A 19938-nucleotide genomic window follows, 5' to 3' on the forward strand; every position below is an offset into this window, starting at 1 on the left:
TATGGAAAGATATAAAACTTATTGAACAGTTTGGAATCTAGAAGTTGGCTAGGAATGCTTTCTCGGCTTCCTCTCCCTATGCGTCATTTAATGGTTTAATTCAATAAGGGATTCCACCTTTCACCTGGTCAGTCATTTAGATTAGATTAGATGGAAATCTAATGACGCCTGCGGTGAAATCAGGTCATCCCAGCAGCAGAGAATACACCATGAACGGGGCGGGGGGTCGTAAAATGTTACGGTGCAACGCTTCTGTGTGTTGCTGCAAGAAAAACAAGGAGGTGCACAAAGTGTATTTCCCAGGGCTTGAAGAACAGAATGTGTATTTCCTGCACTGATCCTCGTGTGTTTTTAAGATCACAAGGTTCGGTTTTCAGCAGCTTTGAGGCTTCGGCATCGCGGAACTCACTTAATACGTTTAAATTCCCAATTCAGCTGAGAGAAAAGAAACGATGTCAGAGGCGGATTTTCCATCACAGTAATAATCGCACAACATACTGTACACGTACACTAAAACAGTGAATACTGTAAAAGGCTTCTCGTGCTGTAAAACATAATTTAGGAACATGCACAACTGTATGAGCATTAAAGCTTCAGAGTGTTCTAGTTATTATTTGACATTTCACGTTGTGTTTAAGGGTTCCCTGAGGGGTCGGGGCGCTGCTGCTTGGGGGTTGATTTAATATCAATGAACATAGCTGTGAATGTTATCAGCACGGTTGGTGTTATTTAAAAGTGAAAAGGACATTAATAACTTTTAAAGGAGCAATGTGGACGATCTGGCCATCATTTTAGTTTAAAACATTTACAAAATGAACTCACATTCTCAGCAGCGTGTGAAGAGGTTACAGTCTCTGTGCAGTGATATCTACTGACATTAGCATGCTAACTAGTTAGCCCCGGCCCGTATAGGCTGTAGTGTCCAGTCTGTCCTCGATAGGCTGGAGAAGTTGTTCCGAGCGCTTGTCAATCATGTGGAAGGTTGGTTCCGGTACGTTTTGATAGTTTTGTGATTGGATTTTTATTGCCACCAGGAGGCCAATTATTTGGCAAAGTAGTCTCCTTGCAGTGGGGAGGACAAAGCAAAACTTAATTTTCTCGCTTGTGTCACTTTGGATTTAATCCAATAAACAAACCAGATCCTACACAAACTGTACAGCCTCCACGACGACCGTAAACGACAGGCCGACACCACGTCAAGATTACAACATGGTGTTATGTTGACAGGCTCTCAGACTTTGGTTGAATTCTGTGTATTCTTGCCCTGCTGTCAGTTAAGTTGTTTGACTTTTCTTTAACCGATGATGTAGATTACATGGAGCCCGTAGTAAAAGTGAGATGCGTGATGTTACTGTTGCATGAACAACATCTACAATCTTCCTTTTTACAGATGAAAAGTTGAATGTTTTGTCCACACGCCCTCATTCACTTCACTGCATTTAGGATTCTTTTTGTTCTACAAACTACAGCAAAATAAATATTGAGCGTACGTTTTATTCTTGACCTTGGGAACATTGTAAAGTCAAGATTCGCTACCTTCGGTTTTCCTGAAGGCTGTGCAGTACGCCTTGAAGCTTCAGGAATAGCGAAGTGAGTGAACCTTGAGTTTGCAGTTTTCATCTCAAATACAGAAGATAAATACATGTTTTGTTTAGGAAAAGCAGATATGATTATTTATTGGTCCACATCTGTTTTGCATATATCTAGCCCCCAAACGTCCATCATTGCAAAGTGAATAAAAGTCACTATATATATATATATATATAACACCTGAACAGGATTTGAAATGACTTCCTCTCTACCTGAGGAAGCACCACCGCCAGTGAACCCCTGAAGCGCTCCTGCTCTGCTCATACCTTCGAGGCTCATCCCTCCAGCCCTGCGGCCGAATAGCGAACAAGGCCTTGGGCAGCCCCTCCAGGCCCAAACCGGACAGAGCCGGTCCCACGGCGAACCACATGTGACTGGGCCCGGCCTGACCCGCCGCCAAGGCCGCCCGGAAAACCAGCTCAGCCTCCTCCAGGGAGCAGTACAGCAGACGGACCTGGAGGAGGAGGAGAAGGAGGGAGTGAGTAAGGTGGGAGCGAGAGGGTGGGAAGTAATTGGTGGAAGAAGGATGGAGGCAAGTAGGAGGGGTATAAGGAGAGGTAATTATTATGGAGAGAATATAATGAATATAAGTAGGTTTAAAAAGTGGGAGAGTAAAAGATGAATCATGAAAAGAAAAGAAGGAAAGAGGAAGGTAGGGAGGAAATCAATAAAATGAAAGAGACAGGAAGGAAGGAAATCAACAAATGATTAAGAGGTAATAGAGAAAGATGTAATTTCAAAAGGAGAGACGGGGTATAAAAGGAGGGCAGAGGGGAAGATAAGATTACAAAGAGAGGGATGGTTATGAGGGAAATAAAATTAAAATAAAACGCATCAGACCAAGACTAAGGAGGAAGATGAGGAAACAAAGGGAAGAAAAGCAAGAGTAGTGAGAGAGAGAGGGTGAGGGGCGAGAAGAAAAACAGGAGAAATCGACCAGCGTGGAGCACAAAAGTGAAATTCCATCCCATTTCTCATCTTCGCTGGTTCTTTCATGCCTGGTCCCATAATGCCCTTTCATGTTTCCTTAAGAATTATGGATTATACCCATTTACACATCAGTACACTAGGTGCACTTATACATTATTGCCTCTCCTGTTTATTATTATTTTGTTTTTTTCAAACACAGGGAGCTGCACTTGATAAACGGCGCCTCCTGGTCGGCATGCATTTCCCTCTCATACATTATTCAAAGGGGAATTGGATGGGGGGGGGGTAGCGAGATTAAAAAGACAAAACAAGAGTATAAAACATGAAACTAGAAGAGGGTGAGGGAAAGAGTGTGTGTGTGTGCGTGTGTGTGTGTGTGTGTGTGGTTGATGCTGAGGGTGCTTCAGATGATTACTCAGAGGAAGCACCAGTGTAAAAATGTGCTCCACAGTTTTGTAAGACCATTGGAGCGGTTATAAAACTGAAATTAGTCGAGATCAAAATGCTTCACTGACACACTCCGGCAGGCGTGCGGTGCACGGGTCCCGTCACACGCTCGCACATTCATCGAGATGACGGCGATCCCTCCCGCTCGGCCCGACAGCAAATGGAGTCTGTTTCGGCACGAGGTCCAAGGTAACGCTCGATCCCCGTCAGTCCTCTGAGATGTCAGTATATTTAGAGTTCTTCACATGTGGCGCTGAGTTCTCTTGTCTTCTGCCATCCGATGAGGCGTAATTTGTTGTGATTCTACGGCATCAATCACTTTGTGAGCGCAGGTGTCTCATTCTTCAAACGTTGGACATCTCATTTCGGAGGAAAACATTTCATTTAGATCCCCGTGGCTTGTTAATATTTTAACATGGCAGTTTTATCGCACAAACATCCAGGTTGAAAATGAAAAGTCTCTTTTCAAATGTACTGACTATTCGCACGAAACACCTTTTTGATAGAGAACTAGGTTAATTTAGTGCCACTGTTTTTCAATGCACTGTATTGCACGTTTTTCAAAAGGCAGATATTTTATTTTCACTACGGAACACTTCCATTTTTACCACCTAGCAATATTAACCTGAAGTGCCAGATGGGCTGTTACACAGAACCATCTGAGAAGCTGAGAAACTGTTCTTAAAAGGGGAAGCACGTTAAAAAGAAAAGACTTGGCAGGTGATTGTATGAACCATCTGTCAATCAAACTCTTGCCAAAGCCGGTCTGAAGAAAATGAATCTTTTCCCTCCAGGAAACCCTTCAGTGCAGAAGCCAAGAACGGCTTTGCTTACGACATTTTATCTTATCGCGGAAAGAACAATTATTTTATCATTTCAGGATAACAAAGCATATTTTCTCATGATGAATGATTTGTTTATGTCAATTCTCAAGAAAACAAAAAGGCAAATTTCTCTAGATAAATAGATGAAGAAGTCATCATAGTTGACGGAGAGAAAGTAAAACAAGCTGCTGTGTGTGAACAGCAGCCTGTTCAGCACCACAGCGGCCCGGACAGCGCCGCTTCAGGTTAAATCATTTCTGTGGGTTAAATACTCTCAAATTAAATAACATCAATATTCTTCTCTTGAAATGACGAGGAATGATCTGAATGTTATCTCTAACGGAAACACACAATGCCGTTTCTGAATCAATTTAGATTGAAGCACAGTCTGATGCATCGATCTATGTCTGACATCAGTTGGTACGATTGTCACGATGCCATCGAAGCATGCCGGCGTGCCACTCCTGATCTCCTCGCTTTTGAACAAAGCTCTATTTCTAGAGATGACAAAGTCATTGACTGGATAACAATGGTACTAATGTAATGCCTGGCCGTTCTTCCGTACGTCAGTGCCGTTCCTCGGTCTTCTTTCAATGAACAAATGCTCTCCAGTTCTGATATGACTGTTGCTATTCCAGCATCTATGCTGACCGCTTTAGGAGCCGCCAGTCTTGTTTTGAGTAATACACCAATACACCTGAACCAACTAACTGTGAAGTTGGTGGTTAACCGCTGAAACCACCTCAGAAGATGGTCAGAGCTGCACTCTGACACTTTGATATCAAAGTCTGAAAAAGTGAATTAAATATAGCCTCAGTCCCTGTTGCTGCACTGCTTAATATGTCATGCTGTCCTGTAATAATAGAGACATGAAGAGGACAAACAACACGCCCGCTACCTCGCTTACCAGTCACAACAGCGTGATGCGAATCATCAGCTGATGCTAGCGTTATGCTAATTGGCTGAGGCAAGCTTTGAAGTCAAATAAATGGCCCGTGCAGCACTGGAGCCTCCCCAATGCCTCCAACATTATGCAGAAAAAGACACATAAGATTAATAATTTTGCGTTGGCTGCGACAGAAAGTTGTCAGGCCGGCGAGGCGTTGCAGTATTTATGTTTTGAAAATAAATTATTTTGGTGCACTGGAGGCTTATTTTAATTCCAGGTGTAAATGAAATACAGATCGTTCACGTTGCAGATATCGCTTGTGAGTCATTTTTAATGTCCGACGAGAGAGGGAGAGGGGGAACGGGAGCACAAGAAAAAAGAGGAGGAGAGAGATGGAGAGAGCACTTCATCAAAGGCCTCAGCATCATGTGGGGGATTATGCAGATATTGGCATGCAACCCCGCGAGCGGCGTTTCAAAATGGAACAGCGACAAGGTGTAATAATGACAACAACAAAAAACCAGCGGTATCATAGTGTGATGGAGAATTTGAACTCCTGTAACCTGAGGGACCAACTCAACCCAAATCTGGATTCCAAAGAGGTCCGACGAAAACAGCGTGCTAACACGAAACAGGGAACACGAAACAGTGTCTTAAAGCTGCATTCTCTCTAATGTCCACCAGGGGGCGACTCCTCTGGTTGTATAGAAGTCTATGAGAAAATGACTCTACTTCTCTCTTGATTTATTACCTCAGTAAACATTGTAAACATGAGTTTATGGTCTCAATCTCTAGTTTCAGATCTTCTTCAATACAGCATGATGTTCATTTAGCAGGGGATGCTTTAGGGGCGGGGCTACACAGTGATTGACAGGTGATAATGGTGTTCCAGCTACATCACCATCATCAGTTTCACTGCTCTGTATCTTTTGTTTCCTTGGATTGAAAACAGAAAAAAACGCTTTTCTCTTTGACAAACTACTTTAACCACAAGCTCCATTTAGTCACTGTTCAAGAGCTTTTAGATCAGACTGAATCGGGCAGGTGTCACACTCGTGTGTTTGTACAGATAATGTAACGAGCTCTCCTGATAATAATCAAGAAGCATGTCGCTCCTGATGATGAAACAGTTTGAGTACAAACCTTTATGTAGACTTTGTACAAGTAAGTCTACTTTTTAGTTATTTGTGTTCATTATTTATTTACCACATTATAATTAGAATGCCTTAATGTGTGGAAATAATTTAGTCACCAAAATGATGAAAACAATGGGAATAATAATTGACTGTCCACACAGGTTTGAAAGTGCTCTGCTGTGGTGATTAAGTTTCAAAGCGGCCCGATCAGCCGGTGTGTCCAATCGCTCCCAGAGTTCCAGTAGAGGGGTGTGTTCATCAACAGACTTTTGCTTACGATGCTCTGGTATTTCATCACTCAAGCCTCCTCCTCGTTCATTGATCTTTGCTCCTCCAAAGCATGTTGAGAAGCATTTAAATGTACCTTGTGACATAGCAGCAGAGCAGATCGATTTCCAGATCACCCAAGAGTCGATTGAGGAGACGTAAAATAAGTCAAACGAGACATATCCATCCTGAGTAAGGCTGCTTCCACAGCACATTGTTCCTTTAGTTAGGAACGCCAACACAGATGCAATGAGCATTTTTTTTCAAGGACATGTACGCCTATATTGTTAAAAATACCAAATGTTGATAGAAGATACTGACCCAGGAACTGAGGAACACAATGCGCAGACGTAAACATGTCAGTGAAAGAACCAACAGAACAAAACATCCTCGGAGAATGTCCAAAAGCTCGCGCTGTGCTTGACTGCCCGTTGTCTGCTTTTGTTTGTGTGGAGGCGGACATTTCAGGAATAGTTCAGCAGCCGGAGCACTTTTCAGTCGACAAATGACTTTTAGCACCAGCATGTCAAGGTGTATTGATGTAAAAGTGACTAAATCTTCGGGCATTACCTTTTCTTCATTGACGCTGTTCACCGGTAACCTCGAGATACGTGATGAGAGGATAATTACTCTCCTTCATGACAGTTTGAAGTAACCCCTGACATTTGCACTTCACGCTGGACCTTTAAAAAATCAATGTTTGAAACATAAAATGTGAAATATGCAGCGGGCTGAAGATATAAAACAACCTTTAAATCCAAAGGCAGAAATATCAAGTTTTAAGAATCGTGCGCTACAAAGCTTTGTATTGCAGTGATTTGGAGTGAACATGGATAATTTGATAAAAATGACTGGAGGTCAATGGCAGTTAGTACTTAATTTAATTTAATATAAATACCAATGTCAATGCCACTATAATCATTCCAAATGACTGAGTTTACCTTCAACATAATTGAAGAGCAACACACTTGAAATTGCATAGATTTCTATGCGTGGATTCAGATTTGAATAAGACGTAGAGTCTACAGCCATGAGAGGGTAAATCACTAAACCTCTTTGAGGCTCAATATATATGATATTTAGCATGCTAACCACATCCATGACCCTACTATGCTCCCTATGACAAATCCAGCATGCTCTTGGTACGAGGGTGTCGTCTTTACAGTGATTGCCATCTTAGTTTACTACATCATAATGCTTACAACTTGCCAATTAGCACAAAATTCATGCTGATAGAAATTTTCTTAGCGCTAGAACTATTTTTTGAAGTGTCAGTAAGTGAGCAGGAACAATACCACAACCCTGGAACTGATTCGGCTAAATGCAGTGAAGCCACCATGCTTTAAACTCATTAACCATCTCCTAAAATAACCTGCACCTGTACGGACTCTTCTTTAAAAAGAACCACATCTAAAACCCAGCAGAGTTCATTCCCTCCGTCCCTATTCATCATTTCAGACCACTTTCATGACATTACATCATGCTCTCCCGGCCCGTTTTGTGAAGTTTCCCTTTTCTTCTGTCTTCTCTTTCTCCCTTTCATTGACTTCATTTCGACAAAGGTCATCTTATGCTCACAACGGTAAAATGATGACAGCAAGGAAAGAACACGAATAGGGAGGATACAGAGGAATAAGAGAGAAGGAGGAGGTACTGCTCATGCTCAAACAAACAGCGACCTTTCTGCCGGGAGACCGCCGTTCGTTCCCAATGTGAAACGAGAAGTTCATGTTTTTGTCACATAACTTCCATGTTTTTGTTTATTTACCCAAAGGATGATCTATTCCTAAACCTCAGGAAATCATTATGTCGCCTAAACCCAAAAAACTGGGTTTCCTGGGAAGACGGAAGTTTATTTTGAGAAGACCGTGTATGCACGTAACGAGCGGAAGATGACACGTGTTGCAGGTCATCGTGGGGAAAAAGCACGAAAAATGAGGAGTAACTTTTTGTTGGATATCATACGAATCATTGTTTGAGGATACGTTGATCCATAAGGGCCACTGTGGGAAGTGGTTGCATAGAAGCAGGCTATCACAGGGACACGGGGGAAACACTTCTTTCACTGTAAACGATGACGTCGAGTCTCAACCTCTCAGAAAATGCTTCAATGTGTGAAAGACAAAAAGTCTGACGCACTTAAAAAACAAACAAAGAGGACGATCAAGTCATCCAATAAAACAACACGTTTGTAAGACGTGAGATTTGCACTGAAAACCCCTCACAGAAGAGGATTCATCATACAGGATGAAGAAGACTGAATGCTCAGTGGTTCAGGAGAGCAGCTGCAGAGCGGAGCTGCAACAGTTAAACGCTGCAGTCGCGCTACAAAGCTCCCAGGTGTGTGTGTGTGTGTGATAGATTGTGTGTGTGTGTGTGTAAGTGGTCCCCCAGGATGTCAGCGTAAATGAATAGTGTGTCCTCAGTCAACCTCTCCTAAATAAGGCTTTTACCGGAAGCCAATTTATTTAATGGTGAGATGTTATAGCTTTTCCTCAGAATCTTTCCTCTTGTTAAAAAAAGCCTGAAGACGAATCTTTTATTGTCAAAACTGCAGGTGCAGAGAGAGCACTGCAAATATATTGATCTGACAAAGTTGATTAACCTGGTATTGACTCTTTGGAGTCCTGCTGAAATTGAATCACCGGTTTTCTTTGTTTTCTGCTCCGGCATACAGAGGAAAAGTTTCCCCCATCTGTGCATCAGAAAGCTGTTTATATCTAAACCATCACATCACCTTTAGATTGCATTGACTGTAAATGTTCTGTGATTAGCTGACGGTGAGACTGTCGAGGAGGACTCATGACTTTTGACACTTTATTTGAACTTGAAGTATTTCTTTACTAATTCTTCTAATGTTCTCTTATGAGATTTTACTTCTTCCTGTTCTTCTTTGAAAACAAGTCTCAAATGCCTATATATTCTCATACATGTATTTAATAATGGACTTGAGTAATGATCTTTGAAAACACATTACATATTATAATATTTTATATTTTTATTTATTTATCCATTCTTTTCTTTTTATTCCCTGAAGACGTTCTCCAGAACGGAGTAATTCCCTTATATACATCTCAAATGCTAATAAAAGTATGTTTTCAACATTTGTTTTAATGCAAATGATCACATGTTACCAGAGCCCGTCTGTAATCCTCCGAGTACACAACAAACCCCCAAATATTAGGAACCTTGCACTTTCAGGTTCTCTATCACCCTCCGCTTTTATGGGCACGGCCAATAGTGAACAAGTGAATTTCAAATTCAGCAGCTGATAACAGGAAGTCACAGTAATAATGGAGGAAATGGTCTTTTTTTAATTGCTGCGTCTTTAATGCTTGTGGAGTCTTTACTGACGTTGGTTAGCTGAGCCCCGGGCTACACAAGAAGTATATATATATATATATATATATATATATATATATATATATATGTATATGTGTATATATTAGGGGAACATTAAGGTCTGACTCACCTGGGCTTCGTAGTCTTTGAGCATCCGTTTGGCTCGGGCCCCTCCGGGGTCATCCGTCACGTTGAGAATCACCACGCTCTTCTTCTCCCAGCCGATGAATGAGCCATCCGTCATACCCTCCACCATGGCCAGGAAGTCCTCATAGCCGTGGTGACGGGTGGTCACGACAGAGAAGGAGGTCCAGTCGTACTCCTCAAGCACCTCGAAGATCACCTCGAGCTGGAGCGAGGTGGAGCAGGTGAACTGGAGGTAGATGGAGCCAGTTTCCTAAAAGCAATGAGAGAGCGAGAGACCTGATGAATCCATGAGAACATGTGGCTTTAAGATGAGAAGGTTTGTGATCCGGTACCAGCAGTTAAGATGTGTTTCTGAAAACATTTGAGGCGAGAATTATGCGACGCAGACTGTGTGAGCTAATACTGCGATTGGCCGTCGTAGCTCACACTGATAGTGGGTTTAACAACGCTTTTGTGAATTTATATTTAATGTGACAATCGTCACATTTCACGACAGGGATGACTTAAAATGATGCGTATATTTTCACTACCCTGACATAGGTAATATTTTGAATAGAGCTGTTGGAAGTGTTTCACTGGCTGAAGTCTCAGTAAAAGTTCTGTAACAACATTGTAATAAAGGGCGACAGGTTGCTACTTCAGTGTTTTACCTCAATTACAAGCAGACACGCTACCGACACGCTACCAATTCCATCAACATGCAGCCCACCGGCATCGGCGTTCACTGCAAAACGCACGGTGCTGAACTGTCATGAGCATAGTGCAGGCTCTCATACTCCCAGGTCTGTAAGAGTGGATCCACACAGTATGCAGTCTTGCCGTTCTCATCCAGCTCCGCTCCGTTCTTTGCCTCGTGGCCGGCTGACTGACTAAACACCAGGAGGTACAACGCTGCCTGTCTGTCAACAAAAATGTCCTTTGACTTCTGAATCAGGCTCTCAGTGTCAATGAAAGAAACAGTGATCGCCTTCCTCTTGCTCCGGTCACATTTGACCTGGACAGACGAGCCACTCGCTGGCTGAGAGACGGATTCATTTCGTCTTTCTTTTCTCTTTTGTATTTTCCTTGAAACTAGAACAAAGGTCGAATCCGTAGGTTAAGAGTTTGAATAAATGTGAGCTTAAACACTGAAAAAAAGCAAAAGGACTTTCTCTGACACTGTGAAAACGTGCAACTTTATTTTTGCTCTTCCTGGACATAGAGGCATACAAAGAGGCAGTCGAGCATGTGTTTAAATTAATCACCCAGTCTCTTTGTGCATCTTTGTGTGGATGTGGATGATCAGAGGGGAAACTTCAGGGCGTCTCACCGCCTCCCCGTGTCGACAGGGCTCACCTCGAGGGTTACGCTGCTCTGAAACCAGTGGCAGCCGGATTCATGTTGTAAGCTTGTCTTGCTTGTCTCGCCCCAGCTCAGAGGGGAGAGTGCAGGGAACGTGCTGGGAGCGAGTGGCGAGGGTGTAATGTGAAATATAAAAACATGTCGGTGCCAACCTTTGACGCTGGAGCTTAAATACTCGACTTGCACACTTGTCATGTGAGCACTCAGCAGAAACAATGAATGACTGACGTCGTGTCCCAAGTCACAGTTTTCCAAAGCACTGTTGACACAAGGTTGATTGATTCTTGGCGTGTATCGAGGGGGAAACAAATGCATGACTCAGCGTCCCTAAGGCAATTAAGAACTGATTAGAGTTCAGTTATACAAACATTTCTCAAATGCAGGGCTACTCTGGGGGCAAATCTGCGCATTTGTTGTTTTGAAGCCCAATAGGCCGGGTCACCCAACCGTGGCTCTTCCATCCAAGTAGCATTTGGATTGAACACAGTGCATGAGGAGAGAGATGAGCTAATTCCATGTATTCTGCTTGCAACTGGCAACCTAAGTTAGCCTAGCTGTGCTTCCTAGTTCAAACTAGCCCGTAGCTTTGTATATGAGCCGCTTAGGTAGATTTCAAGGAACATAACTGCCATCATGAATGAATGAATGAAAAATGTCGTCCGCATTCTTTCTGATTTTCTTTTTGTTTGTAATACCATCTAAACCCCAAAACCCACCAGTGGTTTGACATCATAGTTCTTAGCAGACTTTGTAAAAACTGATATCAACATATTTTCAAATTTCCGGCAGGCCTTGAACACATAATGTGTGTGTTTAAATTGTTATGTGTCACCAAAATCACTTTATTTATACATCTCATTTCAAATGTCACCCAAAATAACTTGTTGGAGTAAAACATTCCATGATGCTCTCCTCAGCAGGCGGCGACCTCCAGTTCTGAGGAGTGAAGTCAACGCTGAAGTGCCTTAAAGCTGCATTCTGTCTGATGGCAATCAGAGAAAATGACTCTACTTCTCTCTTGATTTATTACCTCAGTAAACATTGTAAACATGAGTTTATGGTCTCAATCTCTAGTTTCAAGTCTTCTTCAATACAGCATGATGTTCATTTAGTAAATGATGGTCCATTTAGAGTCAAACAGACCATAAAGCAGGGGATGCTTTAGGGCTACCTTGTGATTGACAGGTGGCTACCCAGGCGTTGTCTGGTCTTGAAGTTGTCTGTGTTTTTGTGTTAAATCTTTCACCCTCTCACGGTGTGTTTTCGCTTCATGAAAGTTAGTTGCAAAATGTGTGTGCGCCTAAAAATGTTGTTCGGTTGCACTTCCTGTGTCACACTCTGGTTGCAAAACACCAAGACGGACAAAATGCCGAATCTGAGGCTTCAGAGAAGCAGTCCACAGACCGGTGGGTGAGGCCACGTTGACTATGTCCACTTCTAAAACACAGCCTATGCTGGTCAGCCATGACTCAATATATGTACATATTAAAAAAAATCACATGGAGCCATGTTTGCCTTTTCTAGTAGCACTTGTGAACACTTGAACTTGTTAGATATGGAGCTTCCAGTGTTTTTTATAGCATTATAACTGTGTTATGCTGCACAAGAGCCAATTCTGAGTTCACTCTATCGCTGCTCCACAAGTTTGCTGGTAAACTCTTGAAGCAAGATATTAAAGGTAAATAACATATTAGGCTCAGTGAAAGTCTAGCATTAGTATTAATATGCAGCGGCAGCAGCACGCTGAGGTGTATAAACGTAATCAAAGGGACTCGATTGAGTCTAACAAGAGCAAAAGTAGTTCTGCGGCTCGCGTGACTTCAAAGCACACTCACCTCGCTGCCTTAACGGCAGCTGCTTTTGATAACGATTATTTTCAGATGCTGACAGTTCGGTACCGAGCTCAGCATCTTACATCAAATGTCACAGTAGCTGCAAGATGCAGTTATGTAGAAATCACAATAACCACATCATGCCGTCATAAAGATCCACTTGAAACAAATTGGCCTATTTATTAGATACCACATCTGTCATGTTGAACCTCTTTGTTAGCTTGATCTACTTATTGCTAACGTCTGTCAGCACAATATTCCCACACAGATTAGAACAGCTGGAGAGCTGACATTCATTAGTCTGTACCGGTGGATAAGAAACACGGTGACTCAGCATTCATCATGACGAACTGGATCGTGAATTTTGAAACTTTTTTGAAAGAAAGAATATATATATATATATATATATATGTGTGTTGCAATTGCTAATACAAGTTGTCTCAGTCGTACAGTGGATTACTGCAGTGTACACAAGCAAATGTTAAATTACCAACAAATGTCTTCTGCTCAGTAATGCGAAGCGCTTGTGGTGCTGTTGAGCTCAGCAGCAGCAGTAGCAGAACTAGGGCAATTTTGACAAACATTACATTTTCATCTCCTACATTAGTGCTTAGTGATGAGGCCGGAGCAGCAGGTTTCCTAAAATGTTTAGCATTTAGAAAATAACTATATCCTCCAAGGGACTCCAGTCTGAGTGGAACTGCGCTATAAGGTACCGCCGTCTGTTAGTGAGAGTGACTGTTAAGACATCAATATTTCTCACAGGCCTGAAGCAATTGTCACATCCAGAGCTGAAATGTTTATTTCTGTGAAGAAATAAAGTAGTTTTGCTTCAAGTCTGTGCCAGCTCTTGCTATGATGAGAACCTAATGAGGTGTAAAGAATTGACTCAATAACCTCTGCATGTTTTCTAATACTAGCACCTAAGGTCCCACGCTGGTCTTAAAGTTGCTTTATTTCACTGTGTATTGAAAATTAAACAAATGACTATCTGTAGTGTGAAAGCAGTTGCTCATAGTGATGAACCCACAGAGACTTATCACCCGACCCCGGAGCTCCAATCAGCGCTGTAGCGTCTTAAACCTCCTCGTCTTGGTTTTACAGCTACGACTTTCTGGTTGAGTGTCGACACTTTCATTAAACCCATTCACAGCTGCAGCAGGCAGATGTTTTCTGAGATAAAGCTCTAATGATCCTAATGTTTGCTTCCTGACCTGCACCAAACAGCAGAGAGTCAAAGTAGGCAAACATAGTGCAGCATTCAGGAGTTAGTTGAGACCAAAAGAGAGTTAAAAAGGATGTAAATATTTGGATTCAATAGGAGGCAAATAAATGTTAATGTGTCGACTGGATGTTTAAATAGGTAACTAGAGAAGGTCATAATATATTAAAGTTGTGTTCTGCCGCTCCCAAGTTCTCAAAAATATCTGATGTGTTGAAGGAAAATGTTTTGCTAAATTATTTATAATTAAAATGAAATATTAATCAGAAATTAAAAAATGACTTGCTATGTCAATAATTAATCCTCATGAGGAAACAGTCCATTAAGAAACGCTTCAGAACTCACAGCTTCCACCCACTTCAACAGATTGTGTTGACAATAATTTACCGAGATAACATAATTAAGATAACAGCCATACATGAGCTATAACTAGGCTTTAAATGAAAGGATGGGGTCACAACCTCGTCAGTGTTTCCAGGTTGAGCCGCAGCGGAAGGATTTGGAAAAAAAAGAGATTTCTTACTAAAAAGACTATCCAATAGATTTGACTCCAACAGACCAAGAACTGTGGATTTTGTTCCACATAAGTTACTTTGAAAGGGCTTTAGACTAAGATATCTTTAATATATTTTGTTTTAATATGAACACAAGGAATGATGACGGCAAGAAAAAACTGTTTCAATGTTTATATGAACATCTGGCTGTTGTTGCTGCGGTGGGTAATGTACTTTAGAATCCTTTTTATTCAAATATTTGTTGAAATAGTCTGTTCATCCCGACAGCAATCAATCCATCAAAAAACACCGTTTTACAACCAGCCCAGGTCATCAGCTTTCCACTTTGATATGAAGTTGCTTTTTAAACTTTAAAGAGTAATTGAATAAGTTATTAAATAATATTGCAATATCCTATTTGATGCATTTAAAAGTGCGTGAGATTTTAATTATTATATTAATCAAATATCTTGATCACATCCCAGAGATCACTAAATGAAACAGTATTGGTGGCATTGGGGAAAAGAGTTACATCATCTGCATATAGATTGATTCAAAGCTTTGGTTGCTGTTATTTTTGTTGAAATTATCGACAGCAATCAATAAATTAAATTTTCTGACAAAAAAGGAAAAATATTCGGTATCCATGGTTGTATTTTACAATTATTTTTGACCCCAACTTCAAGGGAGACGTGTAAACTCCACTGAAGCAATAATTCTAATCTTAATTTGAAATGACGATGTCCCAGCTCAGAAACATCCGTGGAGGTTAAGAGGTGGCTCTTCAGTCACTTCGCTCATTATTTCCTATTTCTTGTTTCATCTTTTAAGCCACAGACCAGCTTCAGTCCCAATTAACAAGGTTGATGATGCAACGTTAAGTAATCCATTTGTACCTGTGGCTCTCGTCCCAGGCTGGCCCCTCCCCCTACGGCGACCACGGGAACCCCGGTCTGGGCGGAGACGAACTCCAGCATGGGGGCCAGAGGGGCGCGGTTCGGAGGCGGCGGCCTCTCTTCCTCAAACACCAAACCCTGAAAGTAAGAAAAAGGTTCCACAATGAAACAAAGCACATCAGACAAAAGGCATTACATCAGCCTCATTGAGAAGCACGTCCTAAGCGTCTCATCACACTTGTATTAATCACAGCTGGCATTTCTGTTATTCTTATGCAGCAAGCTTTGAGAAGAAATTAGAGGAGGAAAAATACATCAGAGAAATGTATACCTTCAGCAGCTTTCCACAGGATTCAACATCTGATACTCCTCTCTACTAAGACCTCACCCTGCTAACACAATCTAGACTGCTGGAGAAACAGATTATTTCTTTAACAGGTTTATTGAAGTAATGAAACTGTTGGAGGCTTTTAAAAAACATGGGACTTCTGTGCTGCTCTGATTGGCAATCAATGTTCCCAGAGATAAAATCTGACGTAAGTCGCTGCAGTGGACTGGCGTCCTGTCAGGAGGGGAGCGTGTGTTGCACCGGCACAACTTAAGCTGCTTCACGCCACAAAAACCCACAGATAAGCTCACGGCTCATAGATCAGCCCGGCTCCTACAGGGCCTACTAACAGATGTGGCGGTTGCATGCACGCAAACAAGCCATGTTTTGAATGAATCTTCTGGTAACCGGGGTTTTGTTGTGATTACCATTCGAGAAAGCGGTAATGAATTCAGGATAAACGCACGAGGGTCAGGAAATTGCCATTACTTTCCGTAATGATATGAGGAGCAACAGTGATTTGAGGCTGGCTTGATGACTTAACGCTTGTTTTCTAGTCACGATGCAGGCGAGCAAATTGAATCTAAGTGTAGCTGACAGCTCAATTGTAACAGGGTAGCATCTGATAAGCAAATACTTGATGGAGGATGTTCATAACAACACCTTTCCACTGTTGTGACGTGAAAACAAACTGACAGATAGACACAGGTCAGATAAATAGATACATGCATACATGTTCATAGAAGAATGAATGAATGAATAAATGAATGAGCGACTCAAGAGTATTGCATGTGGTGCGTTTTATTACCTCCATCGGTATGATCTCAAGCAGCTCTCAAGAGTTGAGGTGCAGGCTCCCATCCACAAGTGTTATACTATGAATGAATGAGTGAACGAGTGAAAAGATGAACATGCACAATGAAAATGAACATGACTGAATGAAGGGAGGGTTTGCAAGTCCTCCACAACTGAATGAACAAACAAGTGAACCATGGCAGCAATAAGCTAATAGCCTAGATGTATAAGTCGTGGAGGACTCGTGTGCCAGGTGAATTGTATGTTTACCTGAAGTGGTGTGGTGGCCAGCAGCTCACACAGCTGCAGCAGCAGGGTGCCCGGGCTGCTCTCATTCACAGCCAGGTAGATGACGTTGGCCTGACCCGACGGCGTCATCACCGTCTCCCCCACGAGTGCCGCCAGGGACAGGGACGACGAGAAGGAGGAGGAAAACGAGGCCATCGCAGCTACTCCTTCGAACGAGGCTGTATCCGTTAATCCCCTTCCTCCTCCTTCTCCTCCTCCTCCACCTCCTCCTCCTCCTCCTGGACCGTTTCCCGGACCGGGCCCCTGCCCCTGCCCCGTCCCCGGCTCGCCGACCCCCGCGCCTCCCACCACCACCGTCTCCGGGAGCAGGGAGGAGCCCGAGTGGACCACAGCGATGTTGACCCCACCCGAGTCCCTCTCTCTCTCCCGGGGCCGCAGCAGTAGGGGGGGCGAGGGGCGCACGGGCCCCGTGCAGGCCAGGACAGCCAACAGCAGTGAGAGGGCGGGCCTTGGGGCCACCATGGGGTAAGGGGAGGGCCAGTGGCAGCTGTCCGATGGGGTTTCGGCAGGTGAGGCCAGGTGGGATTTAGGGGTTTTGGGGTAGTGGGTGACGTCTTTGGGGCAGGAGAGAAGGGGAGGTGGGGGGGGGGGAGGGGAGGGTCGGTGGCTCACAGTGCTTCACCTGATAAGGACAGGAGACCCTGGAGAGGAGAGAAAAATTGTGTCATCAATCTGCTGTCAAACTTCTTCTGTAACCAAAAAACAAGTTTCAAACAGTCGCACCTATTTCTCTTCTATATACGTAAAGTGTTATCTCAAGCTATGAAGCACTAGTTCTCCTGTAAACAAGGTAAATAGATGACAAACAATGCAGCTACTCATCCCTGTCTGTATTGTTCCTGACTCACACTTCCTGTTAGTTTTCAAACTTAGTACCATTTAGATTCCTAATGATTAAATCCTGCTGACATTTAGGATTAAAGAGGACGACAACAGAAGTTAACAGATAAGGATTTGTCAGTGCAGAGCAAAACCTCCAGAGGGACGACTGTTTATCAATGAAGACGTCGTCTAAATCTAAATGAGGATCTTTCGGATTAATACCTTAAATACATTGATGATGTTGTAAATACAAGATGGGTGTGAAGCCTGAAGACGAGCATAGCTGCTTATATTTGACACGATGTGTTTGTGCTCAGTATTTTAATATTAATAACATGTTGTTTGTATAGTAACAAAAGCCAATTTTCTTTCTAGAAGCTATAATTGACAGCACGGATCTAGACTACAGTCTACCCGAAAATAAGTTTCAACCATCACAAAGTCTGTAAACTGTCAAAAATTCTAAATGTTTTTACGTTGTTATTTTCAAATAAATACACAATTTACATGATTAGGAAATAAATTGTTGAATTTCTATTCGAGATTGTGGCATTAGTAGGTAATTATATATTACAAGCTGCTTAGAGCTAACGTTCGTGTTAGCTATTAGAGAGTAAATCATGAGCGTTTATTCTTCTGTTTTATGTTGTGAAACATTTGTCCTGAGTAGAGCTTGAATACGTCATAATGCAAGTCAATGAAATGGCTGTTAATGTAAACTGTTTAGCTGAGTTACAATACGAACAGTGTTTGATTCAGTTCGTTCAGTTAGTTTTTCTCCACGGCTTGTTTTTCACTTGCAGTTGTAAGAAATTGCAGACGTACATTCCGATGACGTATTCTGCGTGCGTGTGTGTTACACGTCTGCCGCTGTGTTCCAACGTATAATTTCGTGCGACACGGTTCTGTAACTCAAAAAATAATATGTGAGTAACCGGCCCGTCACCGGTCACAGCCAATCAGCTGGAAAACGTTTGGTTGCGTTCGATCGGTGCATCTCTACTGAATGTTATTTAATAGTGTAGGACATGCAGGGCTGAATAAACCAAAGAATACAAGTCTAATCTGGGTCAATATTATACTGCACAAAGCATACTTTGATTTTTTTACTTTTAATCAATATACAGTAATAGTGTGTGGAAATAATTCCAACACAGCAAGTGTTTCAGGCTAAAAAAAAGTAGCACAGTATGCAGGTCAGGTCATTTCCTTCGAGACGAGAAGTCCAGAGGAGCGGTTTTCATCTTGAACACATTTAGCTTTTTTTTCCACAGTCCAGCACAGACTGAGGTCTCAGTCATAGCACGCCAGCGTGTGGACGGACCCAGAGGAACAGGCAAGAGCAGGACCACCGAGGATAAACGGTGAGTTCAAGCAGAATAAAGAAGCAGAGAAAGACCTGCAGGTGACAAAAGAGATAGATGGAGCAAGGGAACGAGAGAGAAAGACAGGATTAGATAGAGGAGTGTAGACTCTGCTGCAGTGGGAGGACAGCTGCAGAGTGTGTTTGTAAGGGAGAGCAACAGGGTACAAAATGAGACCTGCATATGGATGAGAGTGAGAAGGAGAGAGAGAGGAGGGCGTGTAAGGAAGTGTGTCTGTGTGCAACAGAGACCAAAAAGGACAAGCAGTGGTTCTAAATCTCAACACTGAGGCTCTGCGTGCTACAGTAGATAATGGTTCCTGGCAATGGAAAGCAATCTGTGCATAATTTGACATAATGGCCAAGTCCAAATATTCTCACTGAGTTTCAGATGCACAGATAATAACATCACAGTGAAGACATCTTAGCAACACATTAGCCGCTGTTCTGCTCTTGTCGGGAAATTATGATTCTTATCTTCGTGTGTTCCCCTGCTGGTTGCTCATAATGAAGATACAACTGCACAAGCTTTCAAGTTATTACATTAGAATGTAAATGTTAAAAGCTTTACCTCTTTTTGAATATTTGAATTCAAAATCTACAATACAACAAAGAGTCACTGAATCTTAACTGCTAATTGTACAGCCATTACTTTTTGTCCTTCAGCAGTTTTAATTACATTTTGATAATTGCAGAATGAGCATTCTTCGTATTTAAGTGCAATCTGTCACTTTTCAAATATATATCAATGTTTGCAACTATATCATCAGTTGCTGCAATGCAACATAAAGCTGGGGTCGGCTTCATTGCGTAGAACCAGCCAGAGTAAGCAAGATATCGATGTATCCAAACGAAAGCCCGGTGTTACTGCCTGGTGTTACCAACTATTTCCCAATGACAGCAGCTAGCAGCACTAGCTCCAAAAACTGCTACATCTAAAGAGAAATTAGGCAACACTGACCCG

The 19938-nt window shown here is 42.4% G+C and overlaps 1 protein-coding gene across 1 annotated transcript in view; it reads right to left on the reverse strand.

Moving 5' to 3' along the window:
* grin2da (glutamate receptor, ionotropic, N-methyl D-aspartate 2D, a) overlaps nt 1–17251 on the reverse strand; it is a gene marked incomplete at both ends in the record, with an annotated part of 106782 nt that extends 89531 nt beyond the window's left edge. The window contains 5 exons of the mRNA XM_079176326.1: nt 1857–2044; nt 9556–9822; nt 15358–15495; nt 16751–16929; nt 16993–17251. Coding sequence (XP_079032452.1) covers nt 1857–2044; nt 9556–9822; nt 15358–15495; nt 16751–16929; nt 16993–17251 — 1031 coding nt within the window. The remainder of the gene's footprint in view (nt 1–1856; nt 2045–9555; nt 9823–15357; nt 15496–16750; nt 16930–16992) is intronic.
* Nucleotides 17252–19938: the final 2687 nt, after the last annotated feature.

This window comes from Pholis gunnellus (genome assembly GCF_910591455.1).
Source record: "Pholis gunnellus genome assembly, chromosome: 16".
Classification (NCBI taxonomy): Eukaryota; Metazoa; Chordata; class Actinopteri; order Perciformes; family Pholidae; genus Pholis; species Pholis gunnellus.